Source organism: Neopsephotus bourkii, unplaced genomic scaffold, assembly GCF_033783945.1.
Source record: "Neopsephotus bourkii isolate Nb327-2 ecotype Australia unplaced genomic scaffold, CSIRO-AGI_Nbou_v1 NB_1616, whole genome shotgun sequence".
In the NCBI taxonomy this organism is placed as follows: Eukaryota; Metazoa; Chordata; class Aves; order Psittaciformes; family Psittacidae; genus Neopsephotus; species Neopsephotus bourkii.
The window spans coordinates 198051-212509 of NW_026902091.1; the positions used below are offsets into that span (position 1 = coordinate 198051).

General features: G+C 36.7%; 1 protein-coding gene across 1 annotated transcript in view; it reads left to right on the plus strand.

Annotated features, from left to right (window-relative positions):
- The window catches only part of CDYL2 (chromodomain Y like 2), a 57535-nt gene that overhangs the window by 36349 nt on the left and 6727 nt on the right, over positions 1 to 14459 (plus strand). The window contains exons 3-4 of the mRNA XM_061372781.1: positions 5207 to 5424; positions 12405 to 12577. Coding sequence (XP_061228765.1) covers positions 5207 to 5424; positions 12405 to 12577 — 391 coding nt within the window. The remainder of the gene's footprint in view (positions 1 to 5206; positions 5425 to 12404; positions 12578 to 14459) is intronic.

Sequence of the window (14459 nt, forward strand, 5' to 3'; positions counted from 1 at the left end):
TAATAATTTATGAACTATAACTAATCAAAATATATCTATTTAGTTTGTGGTATCCCAGTTCTGTTGAAACAAACAGTACCTATTTGAAAACTTAATTTTTGATGATTTCTTGGATGGGCCTCCACCAGTCTGTGCTTGGTTTTGCATATATATCCACTTGGGTACAAGTGTTTCCTCCTCAACCTTTAGATAAAACTCACCAGTAAGTTGTTTAACCCATAAAGATGAGTGTATACCTACAGATGTATGCACAAAATCATATGTGCACCGCAGCTGAGGCCTGGAACCTTGCTTAAGTTGACACACCTTTCTTACCAAAACCTCTCTTGGCCTTCTACACATCCCATCCTAAGGAGAGTAGATTCATCTTTACCAACAGTTTTAAGAAAGTCTGTGAATTGGAAAATGTGGGGAAACTCTAGGGGAAAGCACCCACTGATGATAACAATACCCAGGGCTAACAATAACCCAGGAGCTAACAATACTGTTCTTTCTGATATTTGTTGTCTCCTGCTACCACATTTCTGTTTCTCCAGATATTGTAATGGAGAGTGATTGTTTTGTAAAGTTTCTTACGGCATCAAAGAACATCCCATTTTAATTTTCTCTTTCCTTTTTCTACATAGCTCTGTGCCATCTGCTGAAGAATTTTTGCTTGTCATGTAGCACTAACCACTCTTTTTCTCCATTACGAAAATCTTTGTAGTCTCATGGTGCCCTTATTTTAAATACTGTCAGTGAACTTAGTCACTGCTTCCTCTTGGTTGGTTTTTTTTTTTAGCTTGTTCTGTTTTTATTTATTCTGGAGCAGTACGGGCAGTAAAAGACAACCAAATATGCTTGCTTTCTCAGTTTGGATCAAAACTCATTGCTTTTAGATATCTTACAGATGCTCACTTAGCTGGAGAAGTCTGAAATTATTACTAAATTATCAACAGAACACTGCGCTTAAGTATGTACAGTATTAACCATTGCCCACAAGAAAGACAGGAAGGAGACAGAGAAAAACTATTGGGAAGACTGAGGAATGCCAAGCTGTTTTATCAGGGAGAGTAAGGGAGCATGGTTTATTTCACTTAGAAAAATTAAAGCCCTAGCTCCATGATGGTTTTCATTCACCATGAATGTGTGCTGCTAACAAAAGGAGCAGTCCAGCTTTCCTTCCTGTGATAACCTGATCGTTATTCCCATCCTTCCCCTGCACTGGTTATAGCACTCCAGAGGTTACAAGGTGGATCTGATCTGTTCAACAATTAACCATGGGTTTCTTTACAGCCAGAACAGTTCATCAGGTCTTTTCGCTGTATAGCTGCTTACCCAGACGCTGGTACCAGCACAAGGACCACTGTGTAGGAGGTGGCACAGACTGCTCCATTAATCTGACTGCAGTCAATGCTAAGAAAGAAAAGGTGTATCTGAAAATAACAGTAGCTTGAGGTGTCTTTTTTACTGGGTAGAAGCAATGGAAGGAGATGGATAGATCCAAGTCCACTAAAGCATTGAGTGATCTGAGGCTCATTGCCATCTTTTCACCCCTTCCCCTCCTACTTTCTGCCTCAGCTGTTTTGACCATAAAGTTCTGTCCAGTATAATGGAGCCCCAGTCTCAGACTTGATCTGGAGTCTTCAGACTCTTTCTAGTACCAACAGCGGCAGCAGCAGTAACGTCATTCGTTGTTGTTCTCTTTGACAGTGGTGGAATACTAGAGAAGGTACAGGAACGGGCAGCTACAATGACGAGGATTGCAAGAATAAAAGAGGCTTCAGTTAGGCAAGGGGAGAGTCTGAAGGGGAGTATGATCAAAGTTTACAAAGTCATCAAGGCCTCAGATAAAGTAAATACAAAACTGTTGTTCACTAGATCCCTCTAGCAGAACTAAGGACCACTCACTGAAACTGGTAGAATATCAGATAAGAGCACAGATCAAAGAAAATTCTTCTCTGTGTAGCGGCTGCACAACTTCTCAAAGTGATACCACAGGAAGCTGTGGAGACAGACAGCGTCAGCAGACTCAGAGGGGATTAGGGAAATCCATGAAAAGGTCCATGAGCAAATACTGAAGGAAAAAGGAAGGATGAATCCTGTCCTATTCCTGTACACCACTTAGGGATGATACTAGGAGAAGGGACTGCAGAAAGTGTCCAAGTTTGCATTTTCTCCTTAACTAACATCCTTTACTGCCTTCTTAGATTACTAGAGTCACCAGTGGTGTGGGAGTGTCTTATGTGCCTTTAAAAAGTATTGAAGCTTCTTCAAAATATCAGTGTTGGTTTAGATATTCCATGACTTCTACTAATGATTAAAGTCAAGTAATAATTAGATTAAAATCTCATTAAATGAAGGAATATTTTCACACATTCTGGGGGTTTTTTATACTTTGATTGTCAAATACTTAATACTCAGCCAGTGAACCAGACTTAGAGGTACCTAAAGCTTCCGTAGTTAATTTGTGACACCCTAATTTGTTTCAGATGCAGTATGGATTGCTTTGAGAATGTCTCTTTTTCCCTTATGTCCCAGTCATTTTTTATCTTGACATATTAAGGTACTGTCACCCTTGTGCACATTAAGCAGGTGCTATGCAGAGACAATGTGGACAATGCTTTCATGGTTCAAGCTCCATCACATCCATGCAGACATGCTCAATGGGCCTGGTTTCACATGAGTCTTGTCTTTAGGTTTTGCTGATCATTTTCTCCAGTTTGCCAGATCAAACAAGATTACAGGGATTTACTGTATACACCAAAACAACAGTTTACTCACTGTATGTTGATCATCCATTCTTAGGAATGTCACTTTTTCCATTCATGTTTTCTCTCCTATTAAATTCAGATCTTTCCTCTGGCCAGTTAGCATGCAGATAGTTAAAGTACTGTGACAAGATCTATAGTTTCTTGCATCATACGTTAATTCACAAACTGAATATATATCTCAAACAAAGAATACAAGAAAAATTAAAATTATTACTATGGCGCTTTTTGTTGAGCTGGATTATCTGTGAGAATTAATCTTTCACTATTCTCTTCCCATCAGTATTTAAAATAGATGGGGCACAGTCTTTAACAGTAGGTAGATAGTCAATACATCCTCCATTCAGTGTTCATGTGTGCCTTTGATTTTGTACATTCTTTACACTTTTTTAGGGTATTTAACTCTTCACATCTTAGTAGCTTATTCCTGGATCAAGCAACACTGTAAAGACTGAATAGATAAAAGTACAGTATTTAAAAGTCTGCCTCAGTTAATAATTTGCTTCAGTGTATTCCCAATTATACTAGTTTTCCATTAGTAATTTCACAAGTCCATTTTTGTGTGTAGGAATACTTGTCAAAATATATGCCGTAGCAAAACCTTATGAAAAATAATAAATTATTAAAAATTTTAAAAATTCAAGCACATTGTGATTCATACCATTGCAGATAATTGGAAAAAAATTTCAAATTCTGCTGGCTTCAAATGATGTTTTTTCAAATAGGTGATCTGATATAATTTGTCAATATTTGTATGGCACAAGTTGCATCCTCTATTCAGTGTAGTGCAGGCAGTGCTTTAGATGGTATCTGTTAATTTAACAATGAAAAAGAGTTTTGTGATTGAAATAGCAGACTTTTTAACAAACATGAGTTTCTGTGTGTAAATATATGTGTACCCACATGTATATGTTACATGATGGGGCCAAATGATGCACCAGGGAAATACCGTTAAACATACTATGTGTTTTAGCATCACATATCATAACTGCAGTGTATATATAGGCATTTCACACACTATGAGCAATTCCACGGGCCATTGCCAGCTGAGAGGTATCAGACACTTCAGGTACCTATATAAACATGAAGTGGAAAAATAGCTAATCTAAAATGAGGGTAAGTGATTTTGGAGAGTAATCTGTTGCGAATTCTCCATTTTTATTCCAGAAGAGCATTTTTAATTGGATCGTGGTCATTTAAATTATATCTGTGCTCTAATACTCATGTCATCTGCCCTTCAGAAGCTCCTGGCTATTTCATTCCAGAAGCTAGAATAGGTCAGCTTTGGCAGGAGTGAAGAACAAAACAAACAAAGGTGTTTTCATTCAGCTCTTTCTTGGCCTTTCTTAAATACAGCATCTCTTGGGCTTTTGTCTGTTTAAACAACAGATTTGGAGAATGTGCTGGGTTTGGCTGGGATAATTTTCTTCATCGAAACTGTTTCAATGAACAGACTGACTTTAATCTCAGTTCCTCAATGACCTGCCTCTGTGTTATTTTTCATGGCAATAGCATGAAACATCTGTAATTAGAAAAAGAGCGTTGCATAAAAATCTTGTAGAGATGTTTTCAACACTCCAGCTCAGCATTGTTAACAATCATTATATATTGCCTATTAGAGAGAAACTGTAAACATAAGCAGAGTAATAGTTTACAGCTCATACACAGCGTAAGTCAGAATAAATTGTCTTTTAAAATTGATGTACTATAACTCATTAGTTTTTAAGGAGGAACTGTATATTCTTTGTCATAGTTCCCCTTTTTCCATAGTGCTGAGTACCTTCTAGAAATGGCATCAGCACTAATATTTCCTATATACAAAATCCACTGTTGATATCATACCCATTAGTCAAAAGTCAGCAATTACTGTTCATGTAAAAGTAATGAGCAGAAGCTTGGGGTGAGAGCAGAGGATGGCTGCTTCTAACACTAACACAAGGGTAAGTGAAAGAGAATCCTGGTTATGTCAGCTTAGTAAGAACTCTCCTAACTTACTCTGTGTGACACATGGAGATGTGCCACAGCTGCGTATTCCGGTTGTCACTTGAACTTGATAATGATTTTTTGGCCTTTGTGAGAGAAAGAAGATGTACCTTTTGAAAGAAGGGATTTGGGCTAAACCTGTCATATTTCTTCAAACCTGGTCACCCCAAATTCAGATGATACAATCACTTTTCAAAGTCCTTTTTCAAAGCAGAACTGAATCCCATCAACGGTCCCAGTGGTACATGCTATACAATTCAATTGTCTGATGCGCCAACAAAAAGTACTGCATGTTGGAATACAGTAAGAATGGCTTGCGGCTACATATAACTAGCCAGGCACATTTTTGATTTATCACATTTATCATGTAGAGGGTACTGTAAATACTGAACAGTGTTTAAGCCAATAGAAAGTATAGTTCCATTTCTCCAAGACTGAGACATAATTGTGCTTTGATTCTTTCCATCTGAAAGGTTCTTCTCTGGCCAATGGAAGCTTGAATCTACACAGCACTGTGAAAAGGAAACTAGATGGGGAGAAAGATTATGTCTTCGATAAGAGAGTAAGATACAGCGTGCGTCAAAATGAAAGTAACTGCCGGTTCAGGGACATTGTAGTCCGGAAAGAATATGGTTTCACGCATATTTTGCTGTCAAGTCAGACTTCAGATAACAATGCGTTGACCCCAGAGGTAAGCGTGTAGCCATGAAGGCCAGAAAAAGCCATATTAATGTGTGGGTTATCTTGCAAACACGGCACTTGAACTGCATTTTGTGTATTTTTCCCTAATTGATTATCTTAGAAAAGAAACACGGAGTTCAGGTACATCTAACCTTTCCCATGCTTGGGATTCCTATCCGGAAGAATGCAGAGGAATTAATTTTTAATTTACCTATCTGAAACCAAAGTCAGAAGCAGGGAAAGAAATGGCAGAATCAGTACTTCCAGCATGGAGTTAGTTGTGTGACAGAGTTTTTCTCATGTTGAAGTTACTGATACTTACTGTCCAAGAGAGAAATCTAGTTTTTTTTCATTTTATTATTTAAATAGTGCTCCAGTTTTTGCAGACAGAGAATTTCAGGCAACATGATGAGACAGTAATTGTAAGTGTATATATTGATGCCCAATTCCGTTTTATTCTGAATCACTTTATTAGCCTTTGCTTGTGAAATCTGCACCAATTAGGGGCTCTGTTCTCAGCTCAATTCATACGGTTGTACAACATATAAATGATATTAATGAATCCCCTTGTTCCAAACATTACACACTTACTGTCAGACTTGGGCTTGTAGCTTGTACTTACTGCTCCAGTAAATATATGGGTTAGGGAAAGGACTGAGCAGCTTTTCCTTCCGTTCCCTGTGATCCCAGAATAGCGGGCAGCAATGCTCAGGTGTACCACTCCTATGTCAGAAGTAAAATGGTGTCAAATAAATATAAAATCTCTCCTGGAGAGGAGGGAACATGCTTGAGCCCTGTTCCACATGGGCAGTAATGAACTGATTGAAAGGGGCTGATATAGATCAGAGAGGAAAGAACAGGAGGTGCCTCCCAGCACCAGTTTTGCCACTCTGAGCATTCTGCAGGTAGAGTTCCTCTGCCTGCAGAGGGCAGGCTGCACTGTGGCAGATCTCTGCCTCTTCTGCCCCCAGACGTGCCAGTGCAGCTCTGTCCTACACAGTGACTTCAAGATAACAGGATATGAAATATCAGTTTGAGCAACATCTGAGGGAGAAGGAGGCTGTAGCTTTGAGGAGTTATTCAATAAGAAACCGAGTAACTGTGAAATTAATTACTTATAATGAGCTTCAGATAAAACCACTAGCAGGTATGATGAGCCCTAAATTTGACTCCCCTTCCCAAATGCACACCTACACAGGTACATCAATGCAGAGAATGAACCTAGTTTTTGAGCTCTTAGTTTTTAAACTTTATCATATTTAAAAGAACTATCTTGGTAATTAACACAGAACACCAAACTTTTAATACTAATTCCTAGCTGACACTAGCTTTTAACACAGACGCTTTAGATTGCATAAAATCCATCATTCCATCTCCATGTATTAATTACTACTAACTGATACCACAGGTAATTTAAATGAAGAGCTCAAGGGCCTGAAAAAAGTATGAAGTCAAGAACTTGCTATGTTCAGGCTGAACAGCCTTACCTTTATGCTGCTGGCTGTGCTGTTCCGTATCAGCAGTGTTCAAATGCTCAAATCAGTGAATTAATTCAGGCTCTTCAGGTCTGCCAAACCAGTCTGCTTCATTCCTTGGAAATACTCCATATGCTGGGAAGCCACCTCTGTGGAAGAGTAAATGATAAGCATGTAATAGAACTTCTCTTGCATCACTGGTGTAAACTTATTTTTAGAACCTTTATTGAAGCTCACTTGAAAACTAGGGAATGCGTTTTATAAAACTACATTACTGACCAGGATCTGGATAGCCAGGAATTAGTCAAGGTAATGTGTTCCACACATTGAGTACGTCTGTTTAAAACTAATCCAGGCTGAGAGCAATTGAAAGCTCTTGCCTTCTGAAGGCTGCTTCCTGGCACACATGAAATGACTTATTTGGCCTGCATCCAGGCTGCTGCCCATGATCATTCACACCACAAAATCCTGCACCTCCAGTACTGGCAATTCCACATCCTTGCTGCAACTCCTGCAGAAATCCAAGGAACTGAAAGGAGGAATATGTTGAATTCCTTGTCCCTGCAGTTTGTCACCCATTGCCATAGGTGAGGCAAACTGCCAGAATATTTTAGGGACATTTACAGCATTTTCAGTTTTGAAGCCTCTTACCACCAGTGAACAGCAAGTGCAAAAACAAAACTCCCACAGAATGAAGAATGGGAGTTTCATTTTGTCAAAAGAAACATTAACTTCAAGCTTAATTAGACATCCAGTACATTATATTTGCCAAGTAGTAAATGATTAATTTACTCAGGGTAGCTCTACCTGCTGTGGTTAAAATAGTGATGTGGTTATTCTTGGCCATGTATCTACGTTGGGAAAAAAAAAAAGGTTTGCACTGACCACAGTCATAAAATTAAGCTTATACAAAATCACTCCCACCCCTAAACAGCACTGCTTGCTTTTGTGCTTTATCTTAACTGCCAGGTGAAATGTAATAGTTTTGTTGAACTGCTGGCCTCTGCTATTTATGCCAGTTTAATTAAAAACCAAAAGATTTATTTATACCAAAAAAAGAAAAATCTTAAGAGACATCTCCCTGAATCTTGGTCCTGTTTGTGGTGACCACATCACACCTGTGGGCATGTGCAGGTGATTTTAGCATTAAATGTGCCCATGCTCCTTCTAGCCTTGTATTGATTGAAGTTGGCTCAGTGCTACTCTGGTAGTTGAGCTTTTTCTGCAGAAATTCTTTCTTGCTTTTTACAAGGCCTCATAAGACTTCCAAGCCAGTGTCATGAAACAGCACAGGTTTTTTTTATTTCAGTGGCTGAGTCTTGCTACCTTTAAAATTAATTTTCAAAATAGATATGGAAAGTATTTCATCATTATAAATTCCATTAAGACATTTTCTCTCATGGGTCTTTTGCTGGTTCTGAAGTTCTTTCTCCAGTGATGATACTGCTATTTTAACTCAGCACATTTCAAGGATCCAAATTCTGTTTCAAAATTAAGATTAAATGGATCCATCCATGCTTTTTACTTTACACTGTTGCACTAGGAATTAATATTCCTAGCTTATTGATATATTCATAATATATGAATTAAAGGCAAAATATACCCCAGACAGCTAATGTTTCCATTGAAGACTGATATTACAACCTCAGTTACACTTGAATCAGGTTTCAGGTTCCTAGCCATGAAAGTTACAGGGTGCAAAGTTCTACCAGGTGCATTTTGGAGCACTGGTTTGCCTTCACTTCTTGCTTACAATTTTCTTAACTTTAAATAAAATAAAATAAAACGAAGAGACAGATGCAAGTTTACTGTTCTCTGTATTTTTGCTTTCATACATAGACAACTTGTCAGGTTTGGCCAGATACTTCTGCCTGAAGCCAACCTTACACATTCCTACATCCTTCATTAATCCAGCAGGGAGGACTCACAATCTGTTTGCAGAGTCAGCAAGTAAAAAAAAAAAGTTATCTATGTAGAAAGGTACAAGTGAGGAAGAGGTTGTAAGAATAACTGAATTACTTTAAAATTCTGGTTTGTTACAGTATTTACAGAATATTTACCTTTACAAATATCAACAGGGAATCCTTAGAGATTCAGAGAAATTAAATGTTTAAAGCAGTATTCCTGTTTATATGAACAGGAAACTTGTGTTCAAGAGACTTTGTGTAATCATGGTGATAAATTCCCAGCTCTGGGGTTTCCCCAGAATGCGAGCAAGATTGAAAGCAAAGAGCAACAAATGCCTTTTAAATTTCCAGCATCCAGTAAAAGGCATTAAAATAAGCTCTTAGAAGTTTAATGAAGTTTTCACACATTTTATGTTTATTTTGCAACATGAGGTGTCCTGTTAAGGAAATAACCAGGATTTAATCCTTGACAGGATTCAAAAAGTAAGCAACTTTTGAGAACGTGATAATTTTATTATATATTTGGGTTTCAGTAAAACAGTATGTGAATCATTAGGCCTGGTCTAAATTTACAATTCAGTTGATTATCACAAGCTAAATAACTGGCCCACACTGATCAGTACGCACTTCCTCAGAAATTTTTGTCAAATGTATTCAAATAGAAATACTGTTCCCACAACTGAAAATTAAATAAAAGACCATAAAAAGCTAATTGATAAAAAAAAAAAACAAACATGGAATAGGAGAATACTACTTATGGATCCTTGCACATTTTAGATATGGTGCAATAGGAAAAGTAAAATTTTATTGGACAAATGCCATAGTTATACCAAAATAAGGGCAGGTTTAAAGACTATGGAAGAGAGGAAAGGAAAATGTAATCTGACATGTAGTATCTCTGTATTTGCAAACTGAATTCACTACACCATTGAATGGAAAACTACATCATTAAATGGAAAACCAGACTGTAGTTCTGATTTAAAAAAACATTTACTTTACTGCAGTTTAATGCACAGTTCTACAGCCCTATAGACAAACTTTCTTTTTTGTGTTTATTTTATTGTTAGTAACTTTCCTATAATCATATAAACATCTGTGGCAAAATACCCATACCCAGATAATATATGAGGAAAGCCATGATGCCAAGGCATTGGGAAGCAACAATGAGGTTTGCTAGAGCCAGGCTGAGTGACAAGGTGGATTTTGGACTGCACCAGCAAAGGACTGGGCATAGGGCAAGGGAACGAGGATTGACTTTGCTGGCATTGGTGTATTCCAGTGAGTTTCTGAGCACCTTTTGATTATAAAGTTAGTGACAAACTTACAGATTTAAAAGAAATAATTTTTGGAGCTTGAAAACACTGATATGTTATGGTTTCCTCGGTTTCGATACTATTTACTTTTGCTATAAATGACTAGAGCAGTGGAACTGAATTTCCACTGCTGCTCAAACATACTATCCAAAATGCTGTTGAAACATTCCTATTTTCCACCATATCTGAGAAATCAGTTCCTAATAATGGACTTTTAATATCACCCTCTCCAAAACACTGAACAGTGATACCACAATATTGGGTTTTCCTGCAGGTAGTATCAGATTTGCTCGAAAGTTTGGTATACTTTCAGATGGCTTTAACCATCCAGATCAATGAGGGGCAAGATAAAAGAGACAGGTTTGGAATGGTAATGATGTGTTTGAAAGATAGCAGTGATAACATCAAAGATATGGTACAAATGCAAGTATCACTGGAGGAAGGAGAATGGTAAAGAAAATTGCTGAATAATAAAACAACACTCTCATTATATATAAAAATGTTTGACTGGTATTCCCTGGTATTATTTATACACCCTCCCTAAGAAAGAGCATATTTTGAGAATATTTAAAATAAACTAAGAGGACAGTCTTACATTCACATGGAACTAGGAATATCAAAATACATGTCTTTTTGTATTCTAACACCTACCACCTTTTCAAGTTTGTTTTTAACTTTGAACAGAGGTTTTAGGTTCCTCTGTTTCCCCTTTACAAAATGTGCAGTTTTGCTGTGGTTTTTTACCAGCTTAGGGCTGATACAGCCCCTGAGGCTCTGGGAATACATAGTACTTGTAAAATCACTGATGACATTTTCATACCTGCACAAGAATTTCAAATACACTTTCAAATTCTGCTGCTTTTAATTACTTCACTTCCACCCACTGTCACATACTCAGTATTACAGGCATTCTGAAGTGCACTTATGAAAGTGAAGCATCAAGAAGTTCACTACCTGCTTTCTCCTGTCCTGGTTTCAGCAGCCAGTAGCAATCATTACTATGCAAACGCATATGGAAAGCAGGCAGGTAGCATTACACTGCGGGGTTTGAACATACTGATTCAAGCCTGGTCTCACAAACCACAGGATTTCTAATTAAAAAACTGTCAGGTTTTGTGTAAACAAAACTCACAAGTTTAGAGACATTTCTTAAATAAAGCATTTCAGAGATCTAAAGAATTTTTGGAAACAAAGTAGTGAACAAAAATACTAACAAGCCTAAAATCTTCCGTTTGTCTCACATGGAAACCATATCTAATTCCCCAACTACATTTTGCTGGGGTTTGCCTAAATTAACAGCAAATCTTGCAGTACAAAAGAGAAAAAATTGACTCAACAGGACCCTGTGTGTAGGAAATACTGTAACACGTGTATGTTTAAGCATAGGATGCATCATACTTGATGAACTCATGGCCCTTCAAGTAAGGAACAAATCACTAAAGGGAAGAGCAGAAGCTGAAGTAGCTGAAATCAGTAACAGCTGAAAAACCATGCTGAATGGTAACTGAACAAGACGTTTTTAAAATAATATTTCCTTCTAAAAATCATTAGGGAAACAATTCTCATTGTAAGAAAGTAAAAGGCCATTTTCTTATAATATGAGCAGTTCAGTTCTGTTTGGATTTTAGGTTTGATTTATGGGGCAGCTATTAGCTTTGTCCAGTTGTAAATCAGAGCAGAAATGTCTCTTTTAAGTGCCTTTTTTTGCTCTGACTTTTATAGACTTTAACAATATCATTGAACACAGAAAAATGAACGTTTGTCATGTTAATGTGTGTGTCCTGTTGTCCTGCTTTACTCTGGTTCAAGTCATATAAACCGAAATAGTTGAAGAACTGAAAACTGGCATTTATAGATTTTGCTCACAGCTTGTTGAGGATAATTGGTTACTGTTGTGATACCCATTTTACTGAAGATACAGCAATGAAATATATATATATCCACTGAATATACACCACGAAAATAAAAAAGTTATATTTGAAATTATGAAATTGCAACCAGATAGCGTAAGCTGGCTAGAATTTTCCATAGCAAAAAGTAAAAAACAACCAAACTCCTAAAAACTTTTTGAATTAGTAATCATCAACAAAGCGCTTCCAAATACACAATATTTTGTGAACTCGCAGTGTTCTCATTCTAAGCATGTTAAAATTAGATAAATATATACATATAATTGATGTAAGTATTAATAGTGCCCAAAATTTAAGTCTCTCAAGGTTGATAAGGTTTGTAAAACTAGGGAAATGGTATTGCAACGGCATGCATGTCGAATTGTTTACTTTTCTTTATCCACAGATCATGAAGGAAGTTCGGAGAGCATTGTGCAATGCATCAGCTGATGACAGTAAACTCTTACTTCTCAGCGCAGTGGGAAGTGTATTCTGTAGTGGCCTAGATTACTCATATTTAATGGGCAGGTTATCCAGTGACAGAAGAAAGGAAAGCACTAGGATTGCAGAAGCTATAAGGTGACCCAAGCTTACCTATGATCTCTAAATTATGAAATGCAGTGTGTGATTATAAAGGTATATATCAGGTCCAAAAACTGCTGTATATTTAATTGTCGATTGCATTCTAATTATAGGCCTACAAATCTGTTCAGTAAGAACCTTGGACCTTCTCAATGTTAGAAAACATTGCACATTCATTCCAGTGCTGATATCCACAGGGATTTCTTTTTTTCCCAATTCTCTGTATTTAATATTTGAAATCATTCCTCCAAATTCAAATACAACTTTGTTGTTTATCCAAATCAGTCACTGCTTTATGTTCTAAAGTGGTTCTTGAAAGGCAGATACTTTACTCATTTTGATGTTCGTCATTGTAATGAATTTCAGTACAAACAAGAACTCCATGGCTTACTCATATTCTGTTGAAATAGTAGTCTGCCACTGTATTTTAGAACCTTATTAGAAGGGTCTCCACTCTTTTTCTTAAACTGAAATAACTTAATATATATGCAAATGTAGTTTTATTTTCATAACTAAAATGTGACTTTCCTGATACAAAAATCACATTACCTTAATCGAAATCCAGGGCTTATGACATGCAGTCTACAAATCAATCTGCACAATACATCACCAAAAATTTCCATTATCCACAAGGTTTTTTTTATACGTATTTGCCCAGTCTTCCAGTATAAATCAACATCAGTCCATTAAAGCCAATGGTATTTCACCAGTCTGTACCAGGAGAGGGCTTGGTCCGTATTTTTGTCCCCCCACTTTCTACAAATAAATATTACTCTCCTGAGAGCTTAAAAACTTAATGCAACAAGTCTGTGAAGCAATATTAAATAATTTGTTTTACAACAGATCTGTCTTTTCCATATGTTAGTATAACATAAAATCACGTTTAGTTATTACATGACATCTATTAATCACCAATTATCTTGGTTAAAACTGCTGTAGAACCGTTTGGATTCCGTTTAATACTTTTGAAATTCTGAAGGTGGTAATTACTTTGAAAGAATTTAAAGTTAACTTCTTAAATATAACAAGCCTAGCTATGCTTGAATATCATATAGAGATAGTTTAAAAAAAGAAAAACCTCTTGGAGTACATATCCTAATTTATTTTTTACTTTCATGTGAGGGATTTTAAGTAATGTGGAACCAAAATAAGTGAGGAAAGAAAATCACTGTTTTTTTTGAAAATACAGACATGCTTGCACTGCATTAGAAGATACAAATTTAATAATATTCATGTAAAAGTTATGTAGATAGGTATTGTTATTTATGTATACATTAATCCACACACATTTAATATACAGTTATACTTAGAATTTCCACATATATACGAGTATAAAATAGACTATAATACTCATTTTTTCTACCCTTGGACTCACAGAACACCCTTGAAATACTGATACAATGTGCTTCTCCTTGTCAAGAACATCGGCTTCAGGCCCACTGGAAATAGATTTTTGTTGTACTTCTGGAAACAATACACTACGTTTTCCGTTTAGCACTCTCTGTGTTTTGTGTGAACAAAGGACTCAACTAATGAAAATATACTGTAATACGAGTAGAAAAAAAATGTACACTTTGCTTTTCAGTGGTTAGGATGTCCTCAAACATATTAATGGGTCTCTGCCTCCACTACTGTACATCAAGTTAGACTTGTAACAAAATGAAGTTAAAGTCTTGATTACTGTATGTTTCCACTTTCTGAAGTATGGATCTCATATAGTGATCACAAGTCAAAAATGAAGTTTAAATACCTGTCATCTGTATTCATCTTATGTAAAAGATTCGTTCATTTGGCTCTTGTCCTCATCCACTGCCTTTGGGGCTTGTGTGTGGCCCTGTGGCTCCTCTTCAGGTATCGAACATAAATCCATCAGCCCAAG